Source organism: Idiotropiscis lumnitzeri, chromosome 3 (genome assembly GCF_059441095.1).
Source record: "Idiotropiscis lumnitzeri isolate Australia: NSW breed Sydney's pygmy pipehorse chromosome 3, RoL_Ilum_1.0, whole genome shotgun sequence".
In the NCBI taxonomy this organism is placed as follows: Eukaryota; Metazoa; Chordata; class Actinopteri; order Syngnathiformes; family Syngnathidae; genus Idiotropiscis; species Idiotropiscis lumnitzeri.
Window position 1 is genome coordinate 17,994,732 of NC_142393.1, and position 21,603 is coordinate 18,016,334.

At 40.5% G+C, this 21,603-nt stretch overlaps 1 protein-coding gene across 1 annotated transcript in view; it reads left to right on the forward strand.

The window, feature by feature from the left end:
• plxnb1a (plexin b1a) overlaps positions 1–21,603 on the forward strand; it is a 49,156-nt gene that overhangs the window by 25,148 nt on the left and 2,405 nt on the right. The window contains exons 3-38 of the mRNA XM_088290671.1: positions 239–1,115; positions 1,259–1,501; positions 2,237–2,419; positions 4,393–4,521; positions 6,086–6,186; positions 6,293–6,425; positions 6,835–6,991; positions 7,417–7,525; positions 7,838–7,946; positions 8,181–8,933; positions 9,966–10,064; positions 10,180–10,302; positions 10,667–10,760; positions 10,880–11,049; positions 11,380–11,531; positions 11,591–11,696; positions 12,081–12,217; positions 12,322–12,495; positions 12,862–13,081; positions 13,168–13,410; positions 14,145–14,321; positions 14,691–14,839; positions 14,918–15,018; positions 15,082–15,299; positions 15,970–16,148; positions 16,244–16,310; positions 16,528–16,674; positions 16,772–16,946; positions 17,962–18,065; positions 18,258–18,342; positions 18,719–18,891; positions 19,205–19,365; positions 19,603–19,750; positions 20,142–20,206; positions 20,929–21,004; positions 21,169–21,243. Coding sequence (XP_088146797.1) covers positions 249–1,115; positions 1,259–1,501; positions 2,237–2,419; positions 4,393–4,521; positions 6,086–6,186; positions 6,293–6,425; positions 6,835–6,991; positions 7,417–7,525; positions 7,838–7,946; positions 8,181–8,933; positions 9,966–10,064; positions 10,180–10,302; positions 10,667–10,760; positions 10,880–11,049; positions 11,380–11,531; positions 11,591–11,696; positions 12,081–12,217; positions 12,322–12,495; positions 12,862–13,081; positions 13,168–13,410; positions 14,145–14,321; positions 14,691–14,839; positions 14,918–15,018; positions 15,082–15,299; positions 15,970–16,148; positions 16,244–16,310; positions 16,528–16,674; positions 16,772–16,946; positions 17,962–18,065; positions 18,258–18,342; positions 18,719–18,891; positions 19,205–19,365; positions 19,603–19,750; positions 20,142–20,206; positions 20,929–21,004; positions 21,169–21,243 — 6,402 coding nt within the window. The 5' untranslated portion in view covers positions 239–248. The remainder of the gene's footprint in view (positions 1–238; positions 1,116–1,258; positions 1,502–2,236; positions 2,420–4,392; positions 4,522–6,085; positions 6,187–6,292; positions 6,426–6,834; positions 6,992–7,416; positions 7,526–7,837; positions 7,947–8,180; positions 8,934–9,965; positions 10,065–10,179; positions 10,303–10,666; positions 10,761–10,879; positions 11,050–11,379; positions 11,532–11,590; positions 11,697–12,080; positions 12,218–12,321; positions 12,496–12,861; positions 13,082–13,167; positions 13,411–14,144; positions 14,322–14,690; positions 14,840–14,917; positions 15,019–15,081; positions 15,300–15,969; positions 16,149–16,243; positions 16,311–16,527; positions 16,675–16,771; positions 16,947–17,961; positions 18,066–18,257; positions 18,343–18,718; positions 18,892–19,204; positions 19,366–19,602; positions 19,751–20,141; positions 20,207–20,928; positions 21,005–21,168; positions 21,244–21,603) is intronic.

Here is a 21,603-nt window from a genome sequence, read left to right on the forward strand (position 1 = left end):
TACAATTGCAACATAAAACTGCAGTACTACAAGAGTTAAACAAATCTCTTATGCAACTGCAGCATTTGTTTTGCACTATTCTGAGTTGCAGTTTTAATGAACTTCTGCATACTTAAAATTGCCATGATTTATTTAGGGGTGACTCTGGAAAAATAAGTTTACATAGTCTCATCTTAAAACATAGACTATAAATACTTAAAGTACAGAAAAAGTAACCCTGCCTCTTTTTCCTCCTCAGAATATCTGCCATGATACATGGGAAGGCTCAGAACACCTCCCTACTCTTGTTTTCCATCATCGTCATCATTGTTGCCTTCGTCCATGGTCACTCTTACCCAAGTTTTTCCCGCGATGACACAGAATTCCAGCACCTGGTGCTCCATCCGGACCCATCCTTAGGGAAAGTCTATGTGGGCGCCAGGGACCACCTGTTTCAGATGGATGGGTTAGATGGTCTTCGTTTGGAACAAGAGGAGAAAACTGGTCCTGTGAGTGACAGCAAAGACTGCATCCCTCCTGTCACAGAATCCAACTGTCCCCAGGCCAGGAGCACCAGTAACCACAACAAATTACTGCTAGTGGATCCGAAAGGATTGGAATTGATAACCTGCGGGAGTGTGTATCAAGGGACCTGCCAAAAACGGAGCCTGACGTCAATCAGTGAGGTTCTTTTCTCCACTGAGAGGCCAATGGACACTCAGTACGTGGCAGCCAATGATCCGTCGGTTTCAACCGTGGGGCTTGTGGTGGGGCTACGGGGTGGGGAAAGGTCTGTGATGTATGTGGGTAGGGGCTACACCGCCAGCCAGCCACCAATTTCCACCCGACACCTTTCTTCAGAGCCAATTTTTTCCTATGAGGAGACTGCGAAGCTCGCTGTAGCTGGCCGTCTGTCGGAGTATGACCACCATTTTGTGACCACATTCACACGGCGAACATATGTGTACTTCTTGTTTTACCGCCGTGACATAAAGTCGTCGTCAAGGGAATATCAGACCTATGCGGCCAGGGTTTGCCTCGATGACACCTCTTACTATTCCTATGTGGAAGTTCCTCTCGTTTGTCGTTCTTCATCCTCTCCTTCAAGAGTTTACAACCTTCTCCAAGCAGCCCAGGTAAATTTAATATTTCCGCTTTGAATGTGTTGCTTTAGAAAAAACATCTTGCTCTTGCCTTCAATTTAAGATTCTATCACTGCTATGACACTTAACTGTTTGATTTTCTTGGATTTTGTCCCCTGTCGCTTTATTTGTAATAGGTAGGTCACGGTTCAGACAGGGAGGGTGAGGACTTGTTGGGAGTCTTCTCCACCCGTGTCAGTTCTACGAACCAAAACCCCCTGGATGGCTCAGCTCTCTGCATCTTCCCTTTGGAAACACTTGACAAACGCATTGACTCCATTAGAGACCTGTGTTACACCCAAGACGGGATGTTGGAGGATGGAAGAGAGGTGGCCTACATAGAGTATGAGGTCAAGTCTAGCTGTGCCAACTTACTCAGGGTATGCACACACTACAAACAAATTTCATGAAACACATGTCTTGTCTGTAATCCTACTCCACTGAAAAGTTGCACTCTAAACACTTTTTTGTTTTATGTCCAGCTTGTACACTAGCTAATAACTTAATGCTGACCATCATTACCTGCCGTTTACCTGAAGTAGATTGACTCGGTTGGTTTCAGTGGTCAGAGAAAGGATAAACGTCATAAAAGTCGAGCCCAGCAACAGCGTTCACCAGCATTAGTGGGATTAAACTGCACCATTGTATGCAGTAAAGTGATTTTTAGGCAAATCTTGTAATTAGGCCACAGGACTAAAGCCCAGATGCCCCAGAAGTAGATTTGGCCATCTGCAACTCTCTAGCTCAGCCCCTCTGCTGTCCACAGATGCCAACATCTTGGCAGCCCTCAGAAACATTGAATGGGATCCTTAGAGATCCGTAAATCGAGGCAATTTGGAATCATCAGTGCAGCAATGTAATGAGCTCTAGCAAGGAGGAAAAAGGTCACCAACACAAGGACAAATGAAAGGGAAAAAAAAGACGAGGGCTGCCAGAAACATGGCCAAAGACAGAACTGAAGAATTGTATAATTCATTGCTAAATGAAACTACAGAGGCAAAAGGCTAGATGACAATAAAACATGTTTTTTGTCCCCCTAAGCAAACATTAAGCAGCGCTTAATAACGTAGCCATTCAGCTTGGCGTACTTAACCATAGTCATGTGTATGTTGTAGAACACCCTTCAAGCATATCCTTGTGGCTCCGATCACACCCCAAGTCCAATGGCGAGCAGAGTGCCGGTAGTAGCCAAGGCTGTGTGGCAAACCTTTTCTACACACCTGACTGCTGTGGCTGTCAGTGTGAGGTACGACCACAGCATTGCTTTCCTGGGAGACTCCAAAGGGACCCTTCATAAGGTAGCTCATCACATTTACCCCTCACTTGTTACCCCCTTACAGATTTTGTACACCCTCTTGTCAATTTTTTTTTTAAACCTCAAACACTTTTTTACGAGGTCAAAGAATTCTTTCAAGGATGTTTCCACTATATATTTTAAATTGAAGTTTAATTAGAGCTGGAATTCCCAGGCAGTATATCCAGCTCCTTAGGATGCCTGGGCTTCACTTCTCAAAAAGTTGAGCATCCTTTGCATGTGTTAAAACATTAGCAATTGGCAGTTATTGTATACACCTTGAAGATTCCAGTCATTCCATCCTTCACAGTACTCCAACAAACGCAGACAAGCATAGCCCCATAATCATGTGTCCAATCCATTTGGTTTTTATTACGTGCACTTTATTATGTGATTGTTGGCCTTGTGGAAGTGATACATTTTTGAGCTAATCCTATAAGACAGAAATATATTTTTCTTTATTTTGGAAGTCCATTGTCCAGAAATATTTTTCCAATACAAGTATGACTGTTTATTTTGTAACTGCCAACTCAGCGGCTGACTATCACCACCTGTAGACCACCATTGACTTCCATCTGATAAGGCCTCTAAAAAGTGAAGTATTTAGTGAATAACGACAGATTATTATTATTTTTTTTTAATAAAATCTGCATGAGTACTTCTAAACCACCAAGCACTGCGGAGAAACTTTCACTGCATTATGTGTTGAGTGCATCCTCGTAATGTGGATTCTGCTCACAATGATCACGTGCATCCGGATGGAGAGATGCAAAAAAAATGTCTTGTAATCTCATAAACATGAGGTAATATGAGAGTTTGAAGGCTTGGGAATCACTTGAAAGCAGAAGTGTCTTCCTGTGCTAGTATTGGATTTTCCCCGAGTGCTAATCACATTCATAGCCACTTCAGTTGCAATCCTGCACAAGTTTAATTGGGTTTAGGTTTGCGGCGTATGTTAGGTAAGATCTTTCATTTTTCTTTATTTTATCATTCACCGTATTTTGTTATACATTACTTTTAGTTTGAACCTTTTCACTTAAATTTTTTAAGTATTTTGCTATGACAACCTTGAGTCCACATAGCGGCAATTTCATGTTTTTTTTTTGAACGCACTGAGGTTCTAAAGGCCTGGTTTACTGTATTTTCTGGACTATAAGTCACACTTGTATTGCATGTGCAAAAAAATAAATAAATAAAATAAAATAGGACCCAAATGTGATGTGGCTGCGGAATCGGATCTACTACCTGGTTCTAACCAATGCGTCTGCCAACCATGCTACCAAGTACAAAGCCATGAAAGTTTTGCGATGAGTATATACAAATTAGAAATTATGTAATTTGTCAAACCTGAGAGGAGTTGCACTGGCTTATTTTGAGTCTTTGAACAGCATATACAGTCCTGAGTCCTGAAACATTTTACTCAATGTGGCTAAGAAGTCTAAAAATCTACTAGCCACATTTGCGTGTAGTTAGCCAAGATGTCATGTGCTTATTTGGCAGCTACGACACCTGATTGTCTGCAAACTTGCTACGTGCGCCGCTCATGCATTTATGGTGAAACATCGACATTTTTCCTGACAACACATGAAAATAAAATTAAAACGGTTTACAAAAAGCACATATATGTGGTCTTCAGTGCTTTCATGCAGTCCCTCCGTGACCGTGACTGGTTGTCCGCTTGTCAAAGTGTTTGATTACCCTTCTTGTTCACACACTTTAAACAAAGTTTACTCCTCGTTGTGTCAAAATCAGAGGAAGTTGATTTGAGGGTTTGTGCCCTAATCAAATAACTTTTTCCACGTGTCATACTTTTTTTCAACCTGATAGGTGGTCATTCAAAGTTATACGACTTGGGGGCGATATAGTCATTGATTTGGTGTGGAAACTGACACAATATTTGTGTTTTCTATTTGTTTTCTATCCATCAACTATGTGCAGTATATGAAGTGTCTGCTATCCTCTGATGGTCCTTCTCAGGTTTATCTGGGCCAAGATGGCCAAGTGGAGGTGTATGCCAATGTGACTGTCCAACCCAACTCCCCCATAAACCGTGACCTCTTACTGGACCAGAAAGGCGCACACATCTACATCATGACCAAAACTTCTGTAAGTCGTGTAAGAGGATCGGTACACGTTCATGTATAAATCAGATCTTTCCTGTTACCTTTATCAAGGAGTAACACTTTATAATAAGTACACACTAATAAGGATTATCTTAGCATTTTTAAATTCTGAAGTCGTCGTTTATAAAGCATGTTTGTGAAATGATTAATCATTTGTATAAAGTTTGTAAAATATTGCCCATCATTATTTTGCAAGGTACCACCTGATACTTTCTTTTTCTGATATCTAACTACAGTATGCAGTTGCACACGGAATGATTTTGCAGTTTTAAAGTAACGTGAATGTCAGCATTGCCTTTGTTCTGTCTTTACCATTTATCTAAATGACAATTGAAAACACTTTGAGTTATATCATATTAATAAGGTATTTATTAACTATATGCAAATGATTATTCATGTCATATACATCCTTAACAAATGATGTCTTCAATATTTACAAATGTTTAGCTAATGCTTAAAAGTGCGTACATATTATAAAGTGTTACCAATTCTTTTACTTGTGCAATGTAGTGTATATCCAGCCCACTTTTCATCTGGGTCTGGTCCAGATTTGGCTGCAATTCCAGTTTATATGCATTTTGTTCCCTAGATTCCGAGAAAGTAGCTACACATTGATTTCGCAGGTGACAAATTCTTGGCTCTCTCTGAGTGCTCTTGTTTGAAATACTTTAACAGCTGTACCGTTTCCAATGTGGCGTCCTGTCCATTCAACCACACACCCAGATGTCTCGATGCACTACACTGAAAACGGGCCATCACTCGTCACCAGATAATTGATTGTTCGGCACAATTGTCCATGCTTTGATACTTCCTCAAGCTGCGTCTTCTCCCGTGGAAAAAAAAATGGCATAAAGGATTACGAGACAAAAGAGCATAATAGCAAAATGAGAGCAACTGTCAGTCCAGGCCAAAGGGCATTCACCTTCTGTATTCGATACAACAGTCAGCGTGAGGCGTGGGGTCAGACACAACAATAGTATTGATCAGAGAAAGTGGCCTTTTTTGTTAAGGCACACTCCCAACAGAGTTTCCGTTTGGGAAGCTATGAGATGCGGCTGGCTGTATGGGAAACTGCTATTCATAAATTGGTTTATCTGACTTGATCGTCAAAGGGATTACTGCAAATATTATCTTATTTTAGCTCTTTTTTGCTTTCCTTGAGACAAGATCAGAATATTTTTTGAAATCTTAGAGAGAGATTTTAATTTTAATGTGGGGCTTCCAGCAGATTTTATAGTCAACAATTGAGGAATTTGATCTCCTTTACTGTCTCTGTATTTATACCTTCAATTAGTACTCTGACTTGATTGTTTGCTTTAACATTTCCAACTACCATTAGTTTTTTTGTTTTTACTTAGGTTTAAAGTAAAAGAACCCCCACACCCCAAAAAAAACAGTTAAATCAATCCACAGTTAACTTGACTATTTATTTTGAGTTTCCAGCGATTTAGGCTGCCTAAGTGTTCTTTCTTTAAATGGTCCACTCTAGAAATTTAAGAATTGTAATTGGACTCCATCATGGTTAAAATGATACATTTGCCCGTCAGGTAGAGAAGCGTCCTGTGGCAGAATGCGGAGATCACCTGGATTGCCAGTCTTGTCTGTCTGCCAATGACCCATACTGTGGCTGGTGTGTCCTGGAGGGCCGGTGAGTCTGCGTGCAAGTTTGTTTGCGCAGAATTGAGCCACACTGAAGTTATTTTCTCTTGTTCTTTCCTTGCATTTCGCGCTTACAACTCACATTGGTTCTTCAGGTGTGGACAACGTTGGGAGTGCCGGCGAGGGTCCGTCAAGGGTCAGTGGTTGTGGAGTTTCAACCGCACACAGCAGTGCCTCAGCATCCAGCATCTCAGCTTATACAACATCAGCCACGCGGAGAAAACAAATGTAATTTTGGGGGGAGAGGCAGTAACATCTTCTCATGGTGGTCCTATATATACAGTAACTACAAAATATCCAACCTAGTCTGCTGTATTTTTTTTGTACACCAGGTTTTATCTGACATTAAACAATAGCTTTTAGGGAATTACAGTTTGTTTTTTTTTTTTTATACACGCAATACAATTTCAAAAAAAGTATGACTGTTACAAATTTTAATTAGTGTCACTCCTGTTGTTCTGTTTCATCTCTAATTGCTGTTGATTTTCAATTCATGATGCATTGAAAAAAAACAAACACCTGGTCTACAGTTCCCTACGAATACAGTTTTTGGCTATAAAACTTGCCAATAATATAATCCTCAATGTTATCAAGGCTCATTTACATTAGAAATTTTGGTTGTTTTGCTCTCCCACAGATAACGGTGTCAGTCGAAGGACTCCCTAATTTAGGAGAAGGAGAGGCCTACTCTTGTTTCTTCCATGATACAGAAACTCCTGCCTCTTTCACAAACACTGGTGTTGAATGCCCCACCCCTGATGCCAGTAGTCTACCCTCCATTGGGCATGGAGACGGTGAGAACATGCATTTTATAAGCACATTTCACCACCCCCTGGCAATGGGGTAGAAAAAAACTCATTTTCGAATAGTATTTATTTTTAAAGGCTATGAAATGCATGCCATAGCGGCTGTTTACTATTCCCAAACAAGGTGGATCTATGAGTGTAAAGACACTTATAAGTACAGTTAAACAAAAACAGACAATGATTGAAAGGACATTATGAAAATCGCCTTTTCAAAAAAGCACAAGCAAAATGCAGATAAAATATCTTTTTTTTTAATGCTGTTTCCATTGAACATTATCTCGCTATATTTTACCAAATGATATCTGGAAAGAAAAATATTAATAGATTAATAACTATTAATAATATACACTTAGTTTAGTCAGTATAGGAACACACGGGAATCATTGTCATCAAATGGTTTGGTTGTCGTGCAGAGTTCGTGATGGTGATCCTTTCCCTACGTTTCCTCAACGTAACCGTGGCGGAGACAGAATTTACCTTGTACGACTGCAGCCTTGTGCAGAAGCTCTCTGAACGGAGGCCGTGAGTATACACACGCACGCGCATGTGTCACCAGAACATAATTACATCCGAATCATCATGTGCTTTCTTGCCTGTGTGAGACTCTTTTATTCAGCAGTAAGCACAATAACATATTAATGAAATGCTTCGGATGATACTTTTGTTTTTGTAATATTGTGTTATCTGTACCATTCTGCTTTTTGACTTTTAATTGGTGATATACTTCTGACTGTTATGTAATGTACATTTTCTATTAATTATAATCATTAACTGTGATAAACCATATGATATATTGTGTATGAAAATGTATTAATTTATTTATTTTTTGACCAGATGCCAAGGGTGTGTCAGCAGTCGCTGGGGATGTAACTGGTGTATTCATGAGCATGTCTGCACACACAAACACACCTGCAGCCAAGGAGTCACCATCTACAATCAAAATGTGAGTCAACATTTATGGCAAGGCTCTGTCTCGTATCGCGGACTTGCATCATGCCATACATGTACGTTTGTGTGCCTTGCCTTATTTGCTACGCCTGTGTACATTTTCCATTTCCAGTCTTGTTTTGTTATTATTTTGGAGTCTTCAGTCTTCTTGTTTATCCTAATTTTGTCCTCCCCTGCCTTTTTTTCTTGCCCTTTCCTGCTTGTTCGTTTGCGCTTCTCCATCAACAAGTTCAAACCGCCGACATCCACCATTCCACCACCCACCAGAAAACAGACCACTTTAACTGTGACGACTGCTACGACAACCACAGTGACAGCGACGCAGCTGCCACCCACCGTGACACCTGCTACGACCACCGCAGCTGCCACCACAGCGACAACCACATCCCCCCTTAACAGCGAGTCCGCATCACCCCATGCTATGGACACCACACCCCAATTCATCGGGACCTTCAGCCAAGCCACCAGTCTGCACTCCGATGCCAGCATCACAGGCAGCTTTGTCTTTGACATGCACACAACGTCTGATGGAAATGTGGCCACAACGAGACAATTCCCAGATGATGAGACTGTTGATTGGATAGAAACTGGATTGAACGCTGGCAAAACATTTCCCACAACATTATCTTTCACTACAATTGGAGCCATAGACTCTGAAGTGAGCCTTGTAGAACCTTCGGGTGAGGCAGCAGGCTCTTCCTTCGATATAAGCTCAACCACGTCCGGTGAAGTTGCTACTTTGCCAGACCTCGCTGGCAGTGTCTTGACAGAGGAAATCCTTGTAGTAAGCGCTGATAAGAGTGACACTTCTCCATGGGAATGGGAGAGGTCTGAGGCTGGTGTAGATGGGGACGGAGTCCCCTTTTCTCGAACAGGTGCAAATGAAAATGTCACCTTTACACAATCACCTGACATGGTGTTTGAGACCAACTCTGAGACTGATGAAAATTACCAGGCAGATTCCTCTCTTTCTTTCATAATGGTGAGTTTAGATGCTGTAGCTCAGGGGTGTACAACTCCGGTCCTCAAAGTCCTGAAGTGTATAGAACTTACTAAGCCTGGTAAACCACCAATTTTTAGAAGTTGAAACTATTTGTCCTATTTGAAAGTAAAAGAAAATAGGTCGACTTAGGCCAACAATTGGGTTTTACTTTTGTGTATCTTTACAACTGGTGGTTTATTGGCGCCAGAAACGTTTATCAATGCATATACTTTAAGTCTACGCTCCTCACAAACTCTTAAGGATATTTTGTGTGAAATCCTAATGCACTATACAAACCTTTCGAAATGAACTTAATGTGACCTCTAAACTTTTGAGAATTTTCAGATCTAAAATTTCAGTATGTTTTCCGCAACTTGCTGTTCTTTAATAACTTTAAAGGGCACATTTGCGACAGTTAAGGAAGTGAACTTCTTTCTTCTAATATCTCCGTTTTAGCTGATCACACTGTGACTCTCAAATTCAGTGGCCACTTCACTCTGAGAACAGAGCCGAGGTCTTGATCAGTTGTTAGGTGTCGTCCTGGTCTCAACAGAATGACGAGGGTACCGAACTAATTACCAATTCAAACTGAACCGGGACATTTACTGGTTCATTCATCACACAAGTTGAGAAGAAAGGACTCAAACGTAATTCAAATGTTGAGAGAAGGGCAAATTAAGTTCACCTGAAAATGTTTTAGGCTCATCCTGAAATTTCACCTCAAAGCCAAGTAATCCAACCCTTTTGTGAGTGGTCTATTTTAGCTTCAAAACTGCATTTCAGGTGACCGAAAAGTGGCCTTTTTAGTGTAAAACTCCCATTTCAGTATCATCATCATTTCATCTCATCTTAAATGGCCTCACGATAAGATGTATGAACACAACATATTCCTTCCTTTATGTGCTTGGCAGACCTGTATTTTTATGTCATTTTTTTCATTTAGTTTTTTTAAATGTTATTTTTTGTTTAATTTTCTTGATTAGCATTTGTGGATTTTCTTTCAGTTTATTTCACATTTGCATGTTTTTCCAGGACTGTCCTTGCGTGGAGAAAGTTCAGGATTCCCCCTTCCTTCCTGTCAATGACGAAAGGAAGATTACGCTGGTGGGACAACACCTCAACCTGTTTCAGGTAGATTAGCCTTGCAGCTATTTTAATGTTTTAGTTGTTTTAAGTATATTATTTAAAGGAACCTGTTTTTTATTGATCTTTCGAATAAAAGTGTTTGTTTAAAAACATTGTTTAGGATGAAAATCTGGACTACGAATGTGTTCTGGATGTTGAAAATAATTCAGTGGTGGTCGAAGCATCTGTCGAACCGGATGCTAAACAGCCTTCAGTCTTTTTGATAACCTGCAAACCACATCAGGTTAGAATATTTTATGTTCCAAAGGCAATCCTGGAGCTAATTTGTTTGAAACATACATTTCGCATTCTTGTTTTGTGTTGTTAAGCTCCAGTTGATTCGATTTTGGGTTTAAGTACAATCTGGTGATAGTTAGAATTCTGATGTTTCAAATAGTCTGAACAGCGCAGGATTTGCTCAAACATCAATAAGATGAAAGCAACAATTTGTTTCTAAAATCAGTAAACTACACTTCCTAATCAATATACTGTTGTGTTTGCATATATCTTAACCAGATAGATAACCTTAGTGGCTTGTTACTGACTTTGCATAAAATGAGCTTGTATGCCTAATAATGTGGTTTATTGCGTTCCTGCTTATTTTTCAGTTTACCTATTCTGCTTCGATGGAGGAATACCGAGCCATGATCAACGTGAGAAGGAAAGATAACTTTCTCATTGACAGCGCTGATGACCTTTTCGGTGGGGGCTAATTCTTTATGAGCCACGAGTTACCGTCCATGCAAAATTTCTTGTATATTAACATAACAATTACCTTTTTTTTTTCCTTTCTGACCTCCTTTTCTCTCCCCCTGCTTCAGTGACTCTGTACAACTGTTCCGTGGGGAGATCCGACTGCAGTCGATGTCGTACCGCCGACCCAAAGTACGGCTGCGTCTGGTGCGGTAGTCCTGCAAGTTCCAGCTGCGTCTACCATGGGTCCTGCACCGATGATGTCAAACACACCTGTCCTGCACCTGTCATTCATTTTGTAAGGATTGTGTTTTCATCTTTGAACTTTTAGGGGCAGTTTGAAGAAAAATAATACAAACGTCAGCAATAATAATAATCACCTTGATGACTAGTGACTGCCCACTGAGAGACAATCAACATTGAGACACGAAAACAGGAAGAAGTTTTCCATCAACTTGACCTTTCACCCAGGATCATTAAACAATGTTCTATCAATTGCACCATCTCTCTTCCGGATACCCGTCTTGACACCTCTGAGCTATGATTATATTATATTATAAAGAGGAGACTTGTGTGAAATGTGATCTTGTGTAAATCAGAAAGCTGACAAATTAGTCTTGTGTTTCAGTTGGATCCTGTGTCTGGCCCTGTCGAGGGAGGAACCTTAGTGACTATTTCAGGCTCCAATCTTGGCCAGAGGGCTGAAGACATCCTTAACTCTGTTTCACTTGCTGATATTCCGTGCAGTGTCATCAATAGCAGATATGAGATCTCCTCAAGGTAATTAATGTATGCCAAAACATGAAATGGTGTTTGCTTATGATGCCTGTGTTGTGTAGGATAGTGTGTGAGACTACAAGCAGCCGGGGAGAGAAGAGTGGACAGGCCTCCGTCAAAGTAAGGGGGGGCGGACTCGGAGTGTCTGTTCAAACCTTCAGCTTTCAGGTAAAATAAGCTTGACTTGTATTTTTTAACAGTGTGTTTTTGTTTCATCTTCAGTATATGTTGTTTTTATGTGAGTTTTTTTTTTCAACGTGTCACTTAGAATTACACCTCGTGAGCAACCTGCTTTTCAATCAAGCAGAATCTCCTTAATTGCATAAACAGGAAAAGGATGCCAGCCTCTAATTAATTAGCACAAAGTGATAAGTAAATTATTGACTATGGGCTGTGAAACAACCCTCCAGTGTTTCTCAGGACCCATCCGTTGACTCTTTCATCTTAACAATAAATCACCCCCATGGCTGTGTGTTCGTGGATTATTGAAACATTTATTTTTGTTCTCTTTGTGCAGTCTTCTCATGCAGTATTTTTATTTCTCATTGCTAGGATCCCATACTGAGAGGTCTCTCCCCCCAGAGAGGGCCTAAAGCAGGAGGCTCGTCTGTCACCATCAAAGGTCGTGGCCTCAAGACGGGGCACCCAAGTGACGTCAGCGTTCTTATTGGAGGAATACCATGTATGGTGTAAGTGTCAGACCATCATTATTGATGTCATACCTTTTTTATTTTTGATCTACTGTATGCAGCTTTTTGTTTGACTGGGTGGTTGTTGAAATGTCTTTGTTCAGGATAAGCATAGAGGAGGATCAGATCTGTTGTCTGACCAGAGGCAGTAACAGAACTGGCGAACATAACATCGTGGTACGCTTTGGAGGGGCTGAACGCCACCTACAGGGCATTGTATATCACTACACGTCCAACCCCAACATTTCGTGGGCTGCACCATCCAAAAGCTTTCTCAGGTGATTCTCATTTCATAAAAAAGGACAATTAGAATTAGTTTTGAATTCAATTGTTGTTGTTCTTGTTTAATTTAAGTAGTGCACACAGCATTTTGTTTAGTAAAATATGTACACTATCTGAAATGATCTAGACTGTTTGAATAATTTAAAACATAATTTGTATGTAAAAAATGTGATCTTTGTTCGCTCTGACTCCTGACTACCAATTCAGACAAAGTAGTTCCTATCTTGAAAGTACAATTTGAATAAATTTAACACAGTACCAGTATGTCCCATCCACTGTTCTAGTCTGTTGAGTAGTATATTATGATCAACTGTGTCAAACGAAGCATTCAGGTGAAGTTTGACTTTTTTTTTTCCTTGCAGCGGAGGCAGAATCATCAGCGTGTCCGGTCAAAACCTGGATGTAGTTCAAGACCCAAAAATTCGGGTGACCCTGAGCCCGCCTGATTTTCTTCCTCCCAGGAGGAGGCGAACCACTAGTCGTTTGAAAGAAGGGCAAGATCAGCAGATGCCACTCAAGCGACAGCGGAGGATCATCCCAGAGGCTGACTGCTCACAGGGCGCACTTTGCCATGTCAAGCAGGTTTGGGAAGTGACAAAGATCTTCCTTTTTTCGACATATAAATATTTATTGTATTGTTTCTTCATTCTGTTCAACTCCCACTCCAGTATGAGTCTCGCTGTACAGTGAATAGCTCCTCCCTCATCTTGTGCCCGACGCCAGCCGTGGGACAGGATGCCAGGAGAGCAAGGGTTAAAGTTCATTTCCTGCTGGACAGTCTTCATTTTGACTTTAACACTGTGGGCAGTGAAGCATTCAGCTATGAACCCAACCCCAAGCTCTACATGTTGAACCGCAATGACCCCGACAAACCTTACCACCACAAACCTGGCAGCATCATCTCTGTTGAGGTGTGTAGTGATGGACATGATTTATAGATTGTTATTCAAAAATCGGGTCGTAAGCTGAGGTAATTGTGAGGTTAGCACATCTGCCTCACAGTTCTGAGGTTTGGAGTTTGAATGGCGGTCTCTGGTTCAGTGATTGCATGTTCTCAGTGTGGTTGCATGGGTCTTTTCCATGTCCACTGGTTTTATACTACATTCCCTCAAACGTGCATGTTAGCTTCACTGAAGATTCTAAATTGTCCACACGTGTTGACGTGAGTTGGAATATATTTATTTTTTTATTTGCCCCGCAAGTAACTTGCAACAAGTCCATGGTGTACCCTCCCTCTCACCTGAAGTCAGATGACATATACTCTTGCACGTTGAAAATTCATTGATCATAATTTGCATTTATTATGTTGCGTTTAATTATCCATCCATCTATAATCCGAACCACTTATCCTCAGGAGGGTTTAGGGTGTTTTTAATTATGTCCTATGTAATTCAGCTTACAACTTTACAGTGAAAAGTTTTATTTATCTGAAATTAATAACTGTTATCCATGTCAAAAAATAAACTGATGCTGTTCACAAAAAAGAAATCTTTATGAACAAAGGTATAATATGCGACTAACGTATATGCAGGACTGTGCCAGGTACACACAAGTCATTTATATTTTTTTCAAGTTTTTTTGTGGATTAACTGGGGTCTTTTTTTGTGAATTTCTTGGCATCTCTTTCCCAATCATTTTACCTTAGGGAGAGAATCTGGACCTGGCCATCTACAAACATGAGGTCCAGGCCCGGATCGGAGATGGCGTATGTTCAGTGAAGACTCTGACCCATAACCATTTGTACTGTGAACCACCAGCCAAGCAGCCAGCAGTACCCACGAGCCAGAAAAGGGAAATCATGGACAGTCTGCCTGAGTTCACCGTGAGTAAACAAGTAACACAAATGCAAATTACTGTATTACATATCATATTATTGTTGTTGTATTAAAACCGGTATTAAAAATTGTGTGAGAAAAAACAAGGTCAGCTTTGGAAACTGCGCAAACAATTAATTGAGAAAGTTTACTTCATTTTATTAAAATTGCTGACCAGTGTAATTGAACTTGCCGACACTATGTATGCACTCACACTAGACATACCATACCATGCCATGTTTACGCATGCTTGGCCCCTAAAGTCAAAATCTTTTGATTATGCAAGTATGTCATACTGTTATTGAGCATACTGGACAACAAGCCAAGTGTAAATGGGCCATAAGGCTGACTAATCCTTCTGGCCTTGATTTTTCCAGGTGAAAATGGGCAACATGAATTTCTCCTTGGGTAAGGTTCAGTATGACAGCAATGCCCTGTCCATATTCCCCCTGGAGGCCCAAGTGGGAGTAGGAGTGGGAGCCTCAATAGTGGTTCTCATTGTGCTCATGATAGTCCTCATTTACAGGTAAAAATTAAATAGGATATTGTTATGAGATATCCATGCTTTTCTTTGACTCGTCATGGTGTATTTGTTGATTGGCAGAAAGAAGAGCAAACAGGCCATGAGGGACTATAAAAAGGTCCAAATCCAGTTGGAGAATCTGGAGACCAGTGTGCGAGATCGCTGCAAGAAGGAGTTCACAGGTATGAATTCTTACCTTTTGGTGTTGTTTCAAAACGTCCTAATTTTTCTTTTACTCCCATCAGACTTAATGACCGAGATGATGGACATGTCAAGTGATTTGGTGGGATCCGGTATTCCCTTCCTGGAGTACAAAGCATACGCAGAGCGCATTTTCTTCCCAGGCCACCAGGAGTCGCCACTGAGACAAGATTTGGATGTCCCGGAAAGCCGTAGGCAGACTGTTGAACAAGGGCTTGTTCAGCTGTCTAATCTGCTCAACAGTAAACTGTTTCTCACCAAGGTCAGCATCAGCAGTCCTGCTCCTCTTTTTTTTTTTTTTTGGTAGTTTGTGGTGTGTGCATGCGTGTGTGAGGATGAGAGAATGCTGTTGTGATAAACACTAGTTTCCAGCACTGTCCCTGGGACGAGGTTCATGAAAAAAAAAATAGTCTGAGATGTTACCAGGCAGTGGGAATGAGACCGTTTGGCTGGCTCCTACATCTGCGTGAAGCCAAATAAGACTGTGTCCAACCACTTTTAGCAAAATCTCTTTTACTTACTTCCTTTGTAGGTACTGATATGCCTCACAGCTTTTGATATTGCGAGATGCGACACAGTTTGGAAAGTAGTGGTTAGACATGTCACTGGACCTTGTCGCTGGCCTCTTTTTTACGTCATCCTCCTACGCTGCTACATTAGCAGAAAGCGGGACTGATATGTTTTCTCTTCTGAGATGCAACGACTGGCGTTTCCACATTGTTAATGACTGTAACTGACATAGAACGTGGACTCACACAAACAGTTTCCATGTAAATAAAATGCCGATATTTCTATTCGGGAAGTTGCATTCCTATTTCACGCAGAGGCTCATATGGAGCGTAGGAATTAGGTGCTGTATCACTAGTTGTGGGTGGGTGTGGAATGTAGTAAGTAATGCAGACGTTCACTCCATCTTTGTCTTGCTCTTGCAGTTTATTCACACACTGGAGGCCCAGCAGACATTTTCCCCAAGGGACCGGGCCTATGTGGCCTCGCTGCTGACTGTGGCCCTCCATGGTAAATTGGAGTATTTCACTGACATCCTGAAGACTCTACTTAATGACCTGGTGGAACAGTATGTGGCGAAAAATCCAAAGCTGATGCTTAGAAGGTCAGAAGAGCAGCAACATTGTTTATTAATAATAGGTTATATAAAAATGATTGAACTGCTTCATTTTTCATACCTTGTTCTTCTTTTGTTCCTAGAACTGAATCTGTAGTTGAGAAGCTCTTGACAAACTGGATGTCCATTTGCCTGTTCAACTTCCTACGGGTACGTAGCATGTTGAGTGCATGTCAGATCCCTCAAATCAAACTTTTGTTCGCTTACTTGGATGACAACTTCATATTAGTGTGTGTCATACTGGATGGATAGTCATGGGTCCCTATAAGTCGGAAATACATCCCATTCAATACAATCACTGAATGGTTCTTGAATTAATTATGTTGTGTTCTGACTTTATTAACCCTCCATAATAATTCTTGGGCAGGAATCAGCAGGGGAGTCATTCTACATGCTGTTCCGGGCAATCAAGCACCAGGTGGACAAGGGACCTGTGGATGCTGTGACAGGAAAAGCCAAGTACACGTTGAATGACAACCGGCTACTGCGAGAGGATGTCGAGTACCGCAGCTTGGTTAGAACACACACTTAAAGTAGAATTAATGTGCAAAGTTCTGTTTGTGTGTGTTATGTTCCTCAGTAATACTTCAAATTCTATTCTGTTAATGCAGACCCTAAATGTAGTTATGCCAGCTGCTGCTGCCAGCGGAGGAGCTTCTACTCAAACGGTGCCTGCCAAGGTTCTGGACTGTGACACCATCACCCAAGTCAAGGAGAAACTTTTGGACCAAACTTGGAAGGGGACATCCGTCTCCCGGAGGCCACATGCTGACTCTTTACACCTTGGTAAGTCTTGTGTGTGTCGTTAGCCAAATAGCATAGTTGCCCTATAGTCCGATTGAAATGTTTTCAGAAAGCAAGAAAAAACATTTTTAGCAAGCAATTTGGTATTTTTTTGATTGATATTGTAACAGTAAGCTAACAACGTATTGTGCAGTTGCTATTATGATAACACTGTGTGTTTGTTTTTTACTATGCCAATTCAATTAAAGTTTGGATATTGGGGGTGTCAATGTCACCGAGAATGAAGGTGAATGTTGTGAAAACTGACTATATAAATAGAGCTTTGTCATGAAGACCTGCATTATCGTCTATGATCTTTGCTACTGTTGGCCTGTAATTTTATACTCTTTAGTGGTATACTGTACATACAAATAAATGTGACTTGATTTTGATTGGAAATATGTTGTTGCTCTTGAAGAATAGTCATCTGTAGTAACATTATTTTTCTTACACCAAATGTAGCTCAGAAATGGAGTTCAACATCATGTTTAAGATGAAAAAATAAAATTAAACTCAAATGGAATAAAAAAAACACGAGACTATAATATATCTAAATATATATATATATATATATGTGTGTATATATATGCGCCATGCCTGTTGCGCAAAATCCTTCAATTGAATATTTGCTTTAAACTTTTTCCCATTTTATATAGAATAAAATAACTTTTCAATAAATTGAACTATGATGTTAGACGCTGAGATGCCGTAGAGGTACCTCACTGTGCAATCTATTCCAATGTACTGGACCCGAGGTAATTAATTTGTACCGTTTCCAAGGCCTCAGAAGGAAGTGTGTATACTTTATTTACCCTTCCCTGTAAAGAATAAATAGAAAAAAAATCATTGGATAAGTGAACAAAGTTGTCTACAAAGGGATTTCTCACCTTGAGGGTACAAACACACATGTAGCCTTTTTCCAATTTACAAAATACACTTAAGGTAGTGCCCCGGTGACATGTGGAAATTGTTCTCATAAAAACAGCCTAATATAATGTGATTACTATTTTCCATCCAGAGTGGCGCTCGGGTGTGGCAGGTCATCTAATCCTGTCAGATGAGGACCTGACATCCGTTGTGCAGGGTTTATGGAAACGTCTCAATACGTTGCAACACTACAAGGTCCGTCTCAGTCACGCATACCTTAGAAATATATATGCAAATAGAAATATCAGGCTAGCATGTGCCTACTGAATCCAACTGAGCAAAAATGACTGGAAATAGAGATAGAAGTAAACATGATGATGCTGTTTTTAGCTTTTCTTGTAGATGCTATGTGCTGAAAATTGAGGTTTTCTCCCTGCGGTGGTGTAGGTCCCTGATGGAGCCACTGTCGCCCTCATCCCGAGAAGCACTAAAAATCACCTCCATGACAGCCATGATTACATGCCTGGAGAGAGTGAGTCTGTTACCACACAGAAACAGTACACGAATACACACACAGGATGCAGACAGCTAAGAATATAAAATGAATCGCAAGTAACCACACGAGGTCGCTGTTTGACTGTAAAAATAATTTATGTCAAACTAATTCTCCATGGTGACAGGATTCAATTGACAATAGGAAATGTCTATCCTCCTATACTTTTTGGATACCTTGTGACTTTTGACGTGTGAGTAATTATTATTATACAATTATTTTTGTAAATCACAGTAGTTGCTTAATAAGTTATAAATGCACACGAAATGACCTTTGCTCACACACATTATATCTTGGTGAATTGTGCCAAGTTTTTAATACTCTAATAATAATACCCCGACCCTTTTTCCATCAGAGACTCCTATGCTTGATGATGGTGAGGAAGGAGGTGTTAAGCTGTGGCATTTGGTGAAAGCCAACGAGGAGTCCGAGCTTCCCAAACACAGAAGGGGCAGCGTGAGGGAGAAGGGTGGTGAGCGAGCCAAGGCCATCCCCGAAATTTACCTCACGCGACTTCTCTCCATGAAGGTAACAGAGTGCACCCAGAGTTCACTATTAAGTTGATCAACCCTATGTGAGAATGTGATGCACTGAAATGATCTTTTTATCATTGCTCTTTTGTTGACGCTTAAGTGGTTAGGTTATAATTAATGTGTCGGCACAGCAACAAAAAAAGTAATTCACATCATTGCTATTTTATGTTCACATGTGACACTTTTGTACGGTTGCAGAGTGAAATATTTGGATTTATTCTCTTTTTATTTCTCTCTCTCTCATCTATTTGTCTCTTTTTTTCCCTCTCTGTCACCTCATCTATTTGTCTTGCTTGACTCTTTGTCAGGGCACACTGCAGAAGTTTGTGGATGATTTATTCACGGCCATCCTCAGCACTAGTCGTCCCGTCCCTTTAGCTGTCAAATACTTTTTTGACTTGTTGGATGAGCAGGCCTTGCAACACAACATCAGCGACCCGGAGACTATACATATCTGGAAAACCAACAGGTATTGGTAATATAGAATAAATAATTGGATGGTTTTACAATGCACTGTTGATAAAAATAACCTTAACACTGACAAAAAAGGTATAAAAGTGCGTAGTGACGATGAATCCATAAATCAAACCAAAAAGAGCCCTCTCTTACTCTACTGTATACAGTTTACAGAACGGGTTTGTTTATGGTTCTCATCCTTAGTTTTTCTTTCGATACAGCTGATGCGTGTCATTGTCTCACCAAACAGCTTACCGCTGCGATTTTGGATCAACATCCTAAAAAATCCGCAGTTCATCTTCAACGTGCAGACCTCAGACCACGTGGACGCTGTGCTGTTTGTCATCGCACAGACTTTTATGGACTCTTGCACAATTGCTGACCACAAACTAGGACGGGTGAGCTAATCATAGTCAGGCAATATAAAACTGCTGTGGAGAGCATTCTAAAAGCACCTCCCCAGTATGTCACTGCAATTACTGTATATTTGCTGGCCACATTATTATGAACACCTATGCAATCTGATAATGTGCCTGCATCCATTCCATTTCATTTTTTTTGTATTTGCCAACATTCAAGAGAGCAGGTATACTAGAACCAAAATCTGTGAGTGCGCTGCTCTAATAATAAATTACTTGACCATAAAACTTCCAAAGTTGATAAGGCATAAGAACAAAGTAATTTGATCAGTTTTCATAGTCTAAATTGAAAGGTCTGAAACTCAGCCCATGAAATAGGCTCCCTGAATGATTATTCAGGGCACAATTTCAATTTGTCTTCCTTTCACAGGACTCCCCCATCAACAAGTTGCTCTACGCCAGAGACATCCCGCGCTACAAACAGATGGTGGAGAGGTAGGAAATGTTGGGCAGGCAGTCAGCCCACTGACCCGGGGCACTCTGCAATGGAGGAGAGGAAAGGCCTGGGACAATCTGTCAGGGCCAGACAGTTGGTAGACAAGGCCTGCGAGGCTTCCATGCTTGGATGCTCTTGAAGCAGGCACACCACACTTACTGCTGTCTGCTGCATATTACACTGGTGAAGCTTCATTAGACAAGTTTTTTTTTTTAAGTCACAACATGTCTACTTTATTAGCGTTGTTAAGTAATTGTAGCAAGGGTGGCTCTTGTATAAAGCAGTGGCATTGTCTTTATTGACTGGCAAACTGGCCGCGCCTCGTGTCCAGCTCATCCACGACCCTTACTGAGAACAAGTGGAATGGAAAATGCAACCTCAGAATTGTGTTTTTTTATGGAAACATGTTCAAATGAAGATATAATAAAAACGCACTTGGTACACGCCCAACTTTCACAAGTAAATATACAAACTTTATTATAGAATGTGATATGCAACTTGATCTTGATGTTATGAACTTCTAATCTAACACATCCTATTTGATTCTCAATATTATTTGAATTAATAATTAAAAAAAAATTTAAAAAAAATCATCATATTCATCCCAATATCAGGCATATTTGATACACTTGAGGTCAAATTGGTTGAAATATTCTTTCTTCATTAATAAAATATTTTCCTCTGTGTTATTTTTAAACTCCCGACCTTTCACTTTCTCCAGGTACTACGCCGACATCCGTCAGACCATCTCAGCCAGTGACCAGGAGATGAACTCAGCTCTGGCAGAGCTCTCCCGTGTATGTTACCTTCCATGTTGGAAAATGTTGTCCTTTCTTAGAACCTGTGAATGATTCATAGCGGTTTCCTTTTGAGATAGCTGTTGAGTGTAAAATAAATTATGAATGGAAACCAATGCGGCTCTTTCACCCCCCTCATCTCTGTTTTTACCCGTCTAACGCAGAACTACGCTGGAGAGGTCAACTTCTTGGTGGCTTTGCATGAGCTGTACAAGTACATCAACAAGTACTATGATCAAGTGAGTGTTACAAAATCATCCAGTGTGACATTTTATGTGTAGCTGGTGATGAGTTTAACATTGAAAAATATTCCAAGTATAATGTTTGCTGGAGCGTGTACATTTTTTCTACATTTTCATACAAATGTGAAAATAATTTGATTCATTTCTTTTTTTTTTTGCTTATTTAAGACATAACTGTCGCTTCAGGAGTCGACTTATTGAGAGACATTTTCTTTTGCACTAACAATAACTGACCAGGGCATGCAGTGCATGAGATGGCACACGAGCACATAAAAACTTATTTATATATAGTGGCAGAAAACGGCATTTAAATAGCTTTTGTCAATGTGTCAGCAGTAATTTAACTGGTATTTATTT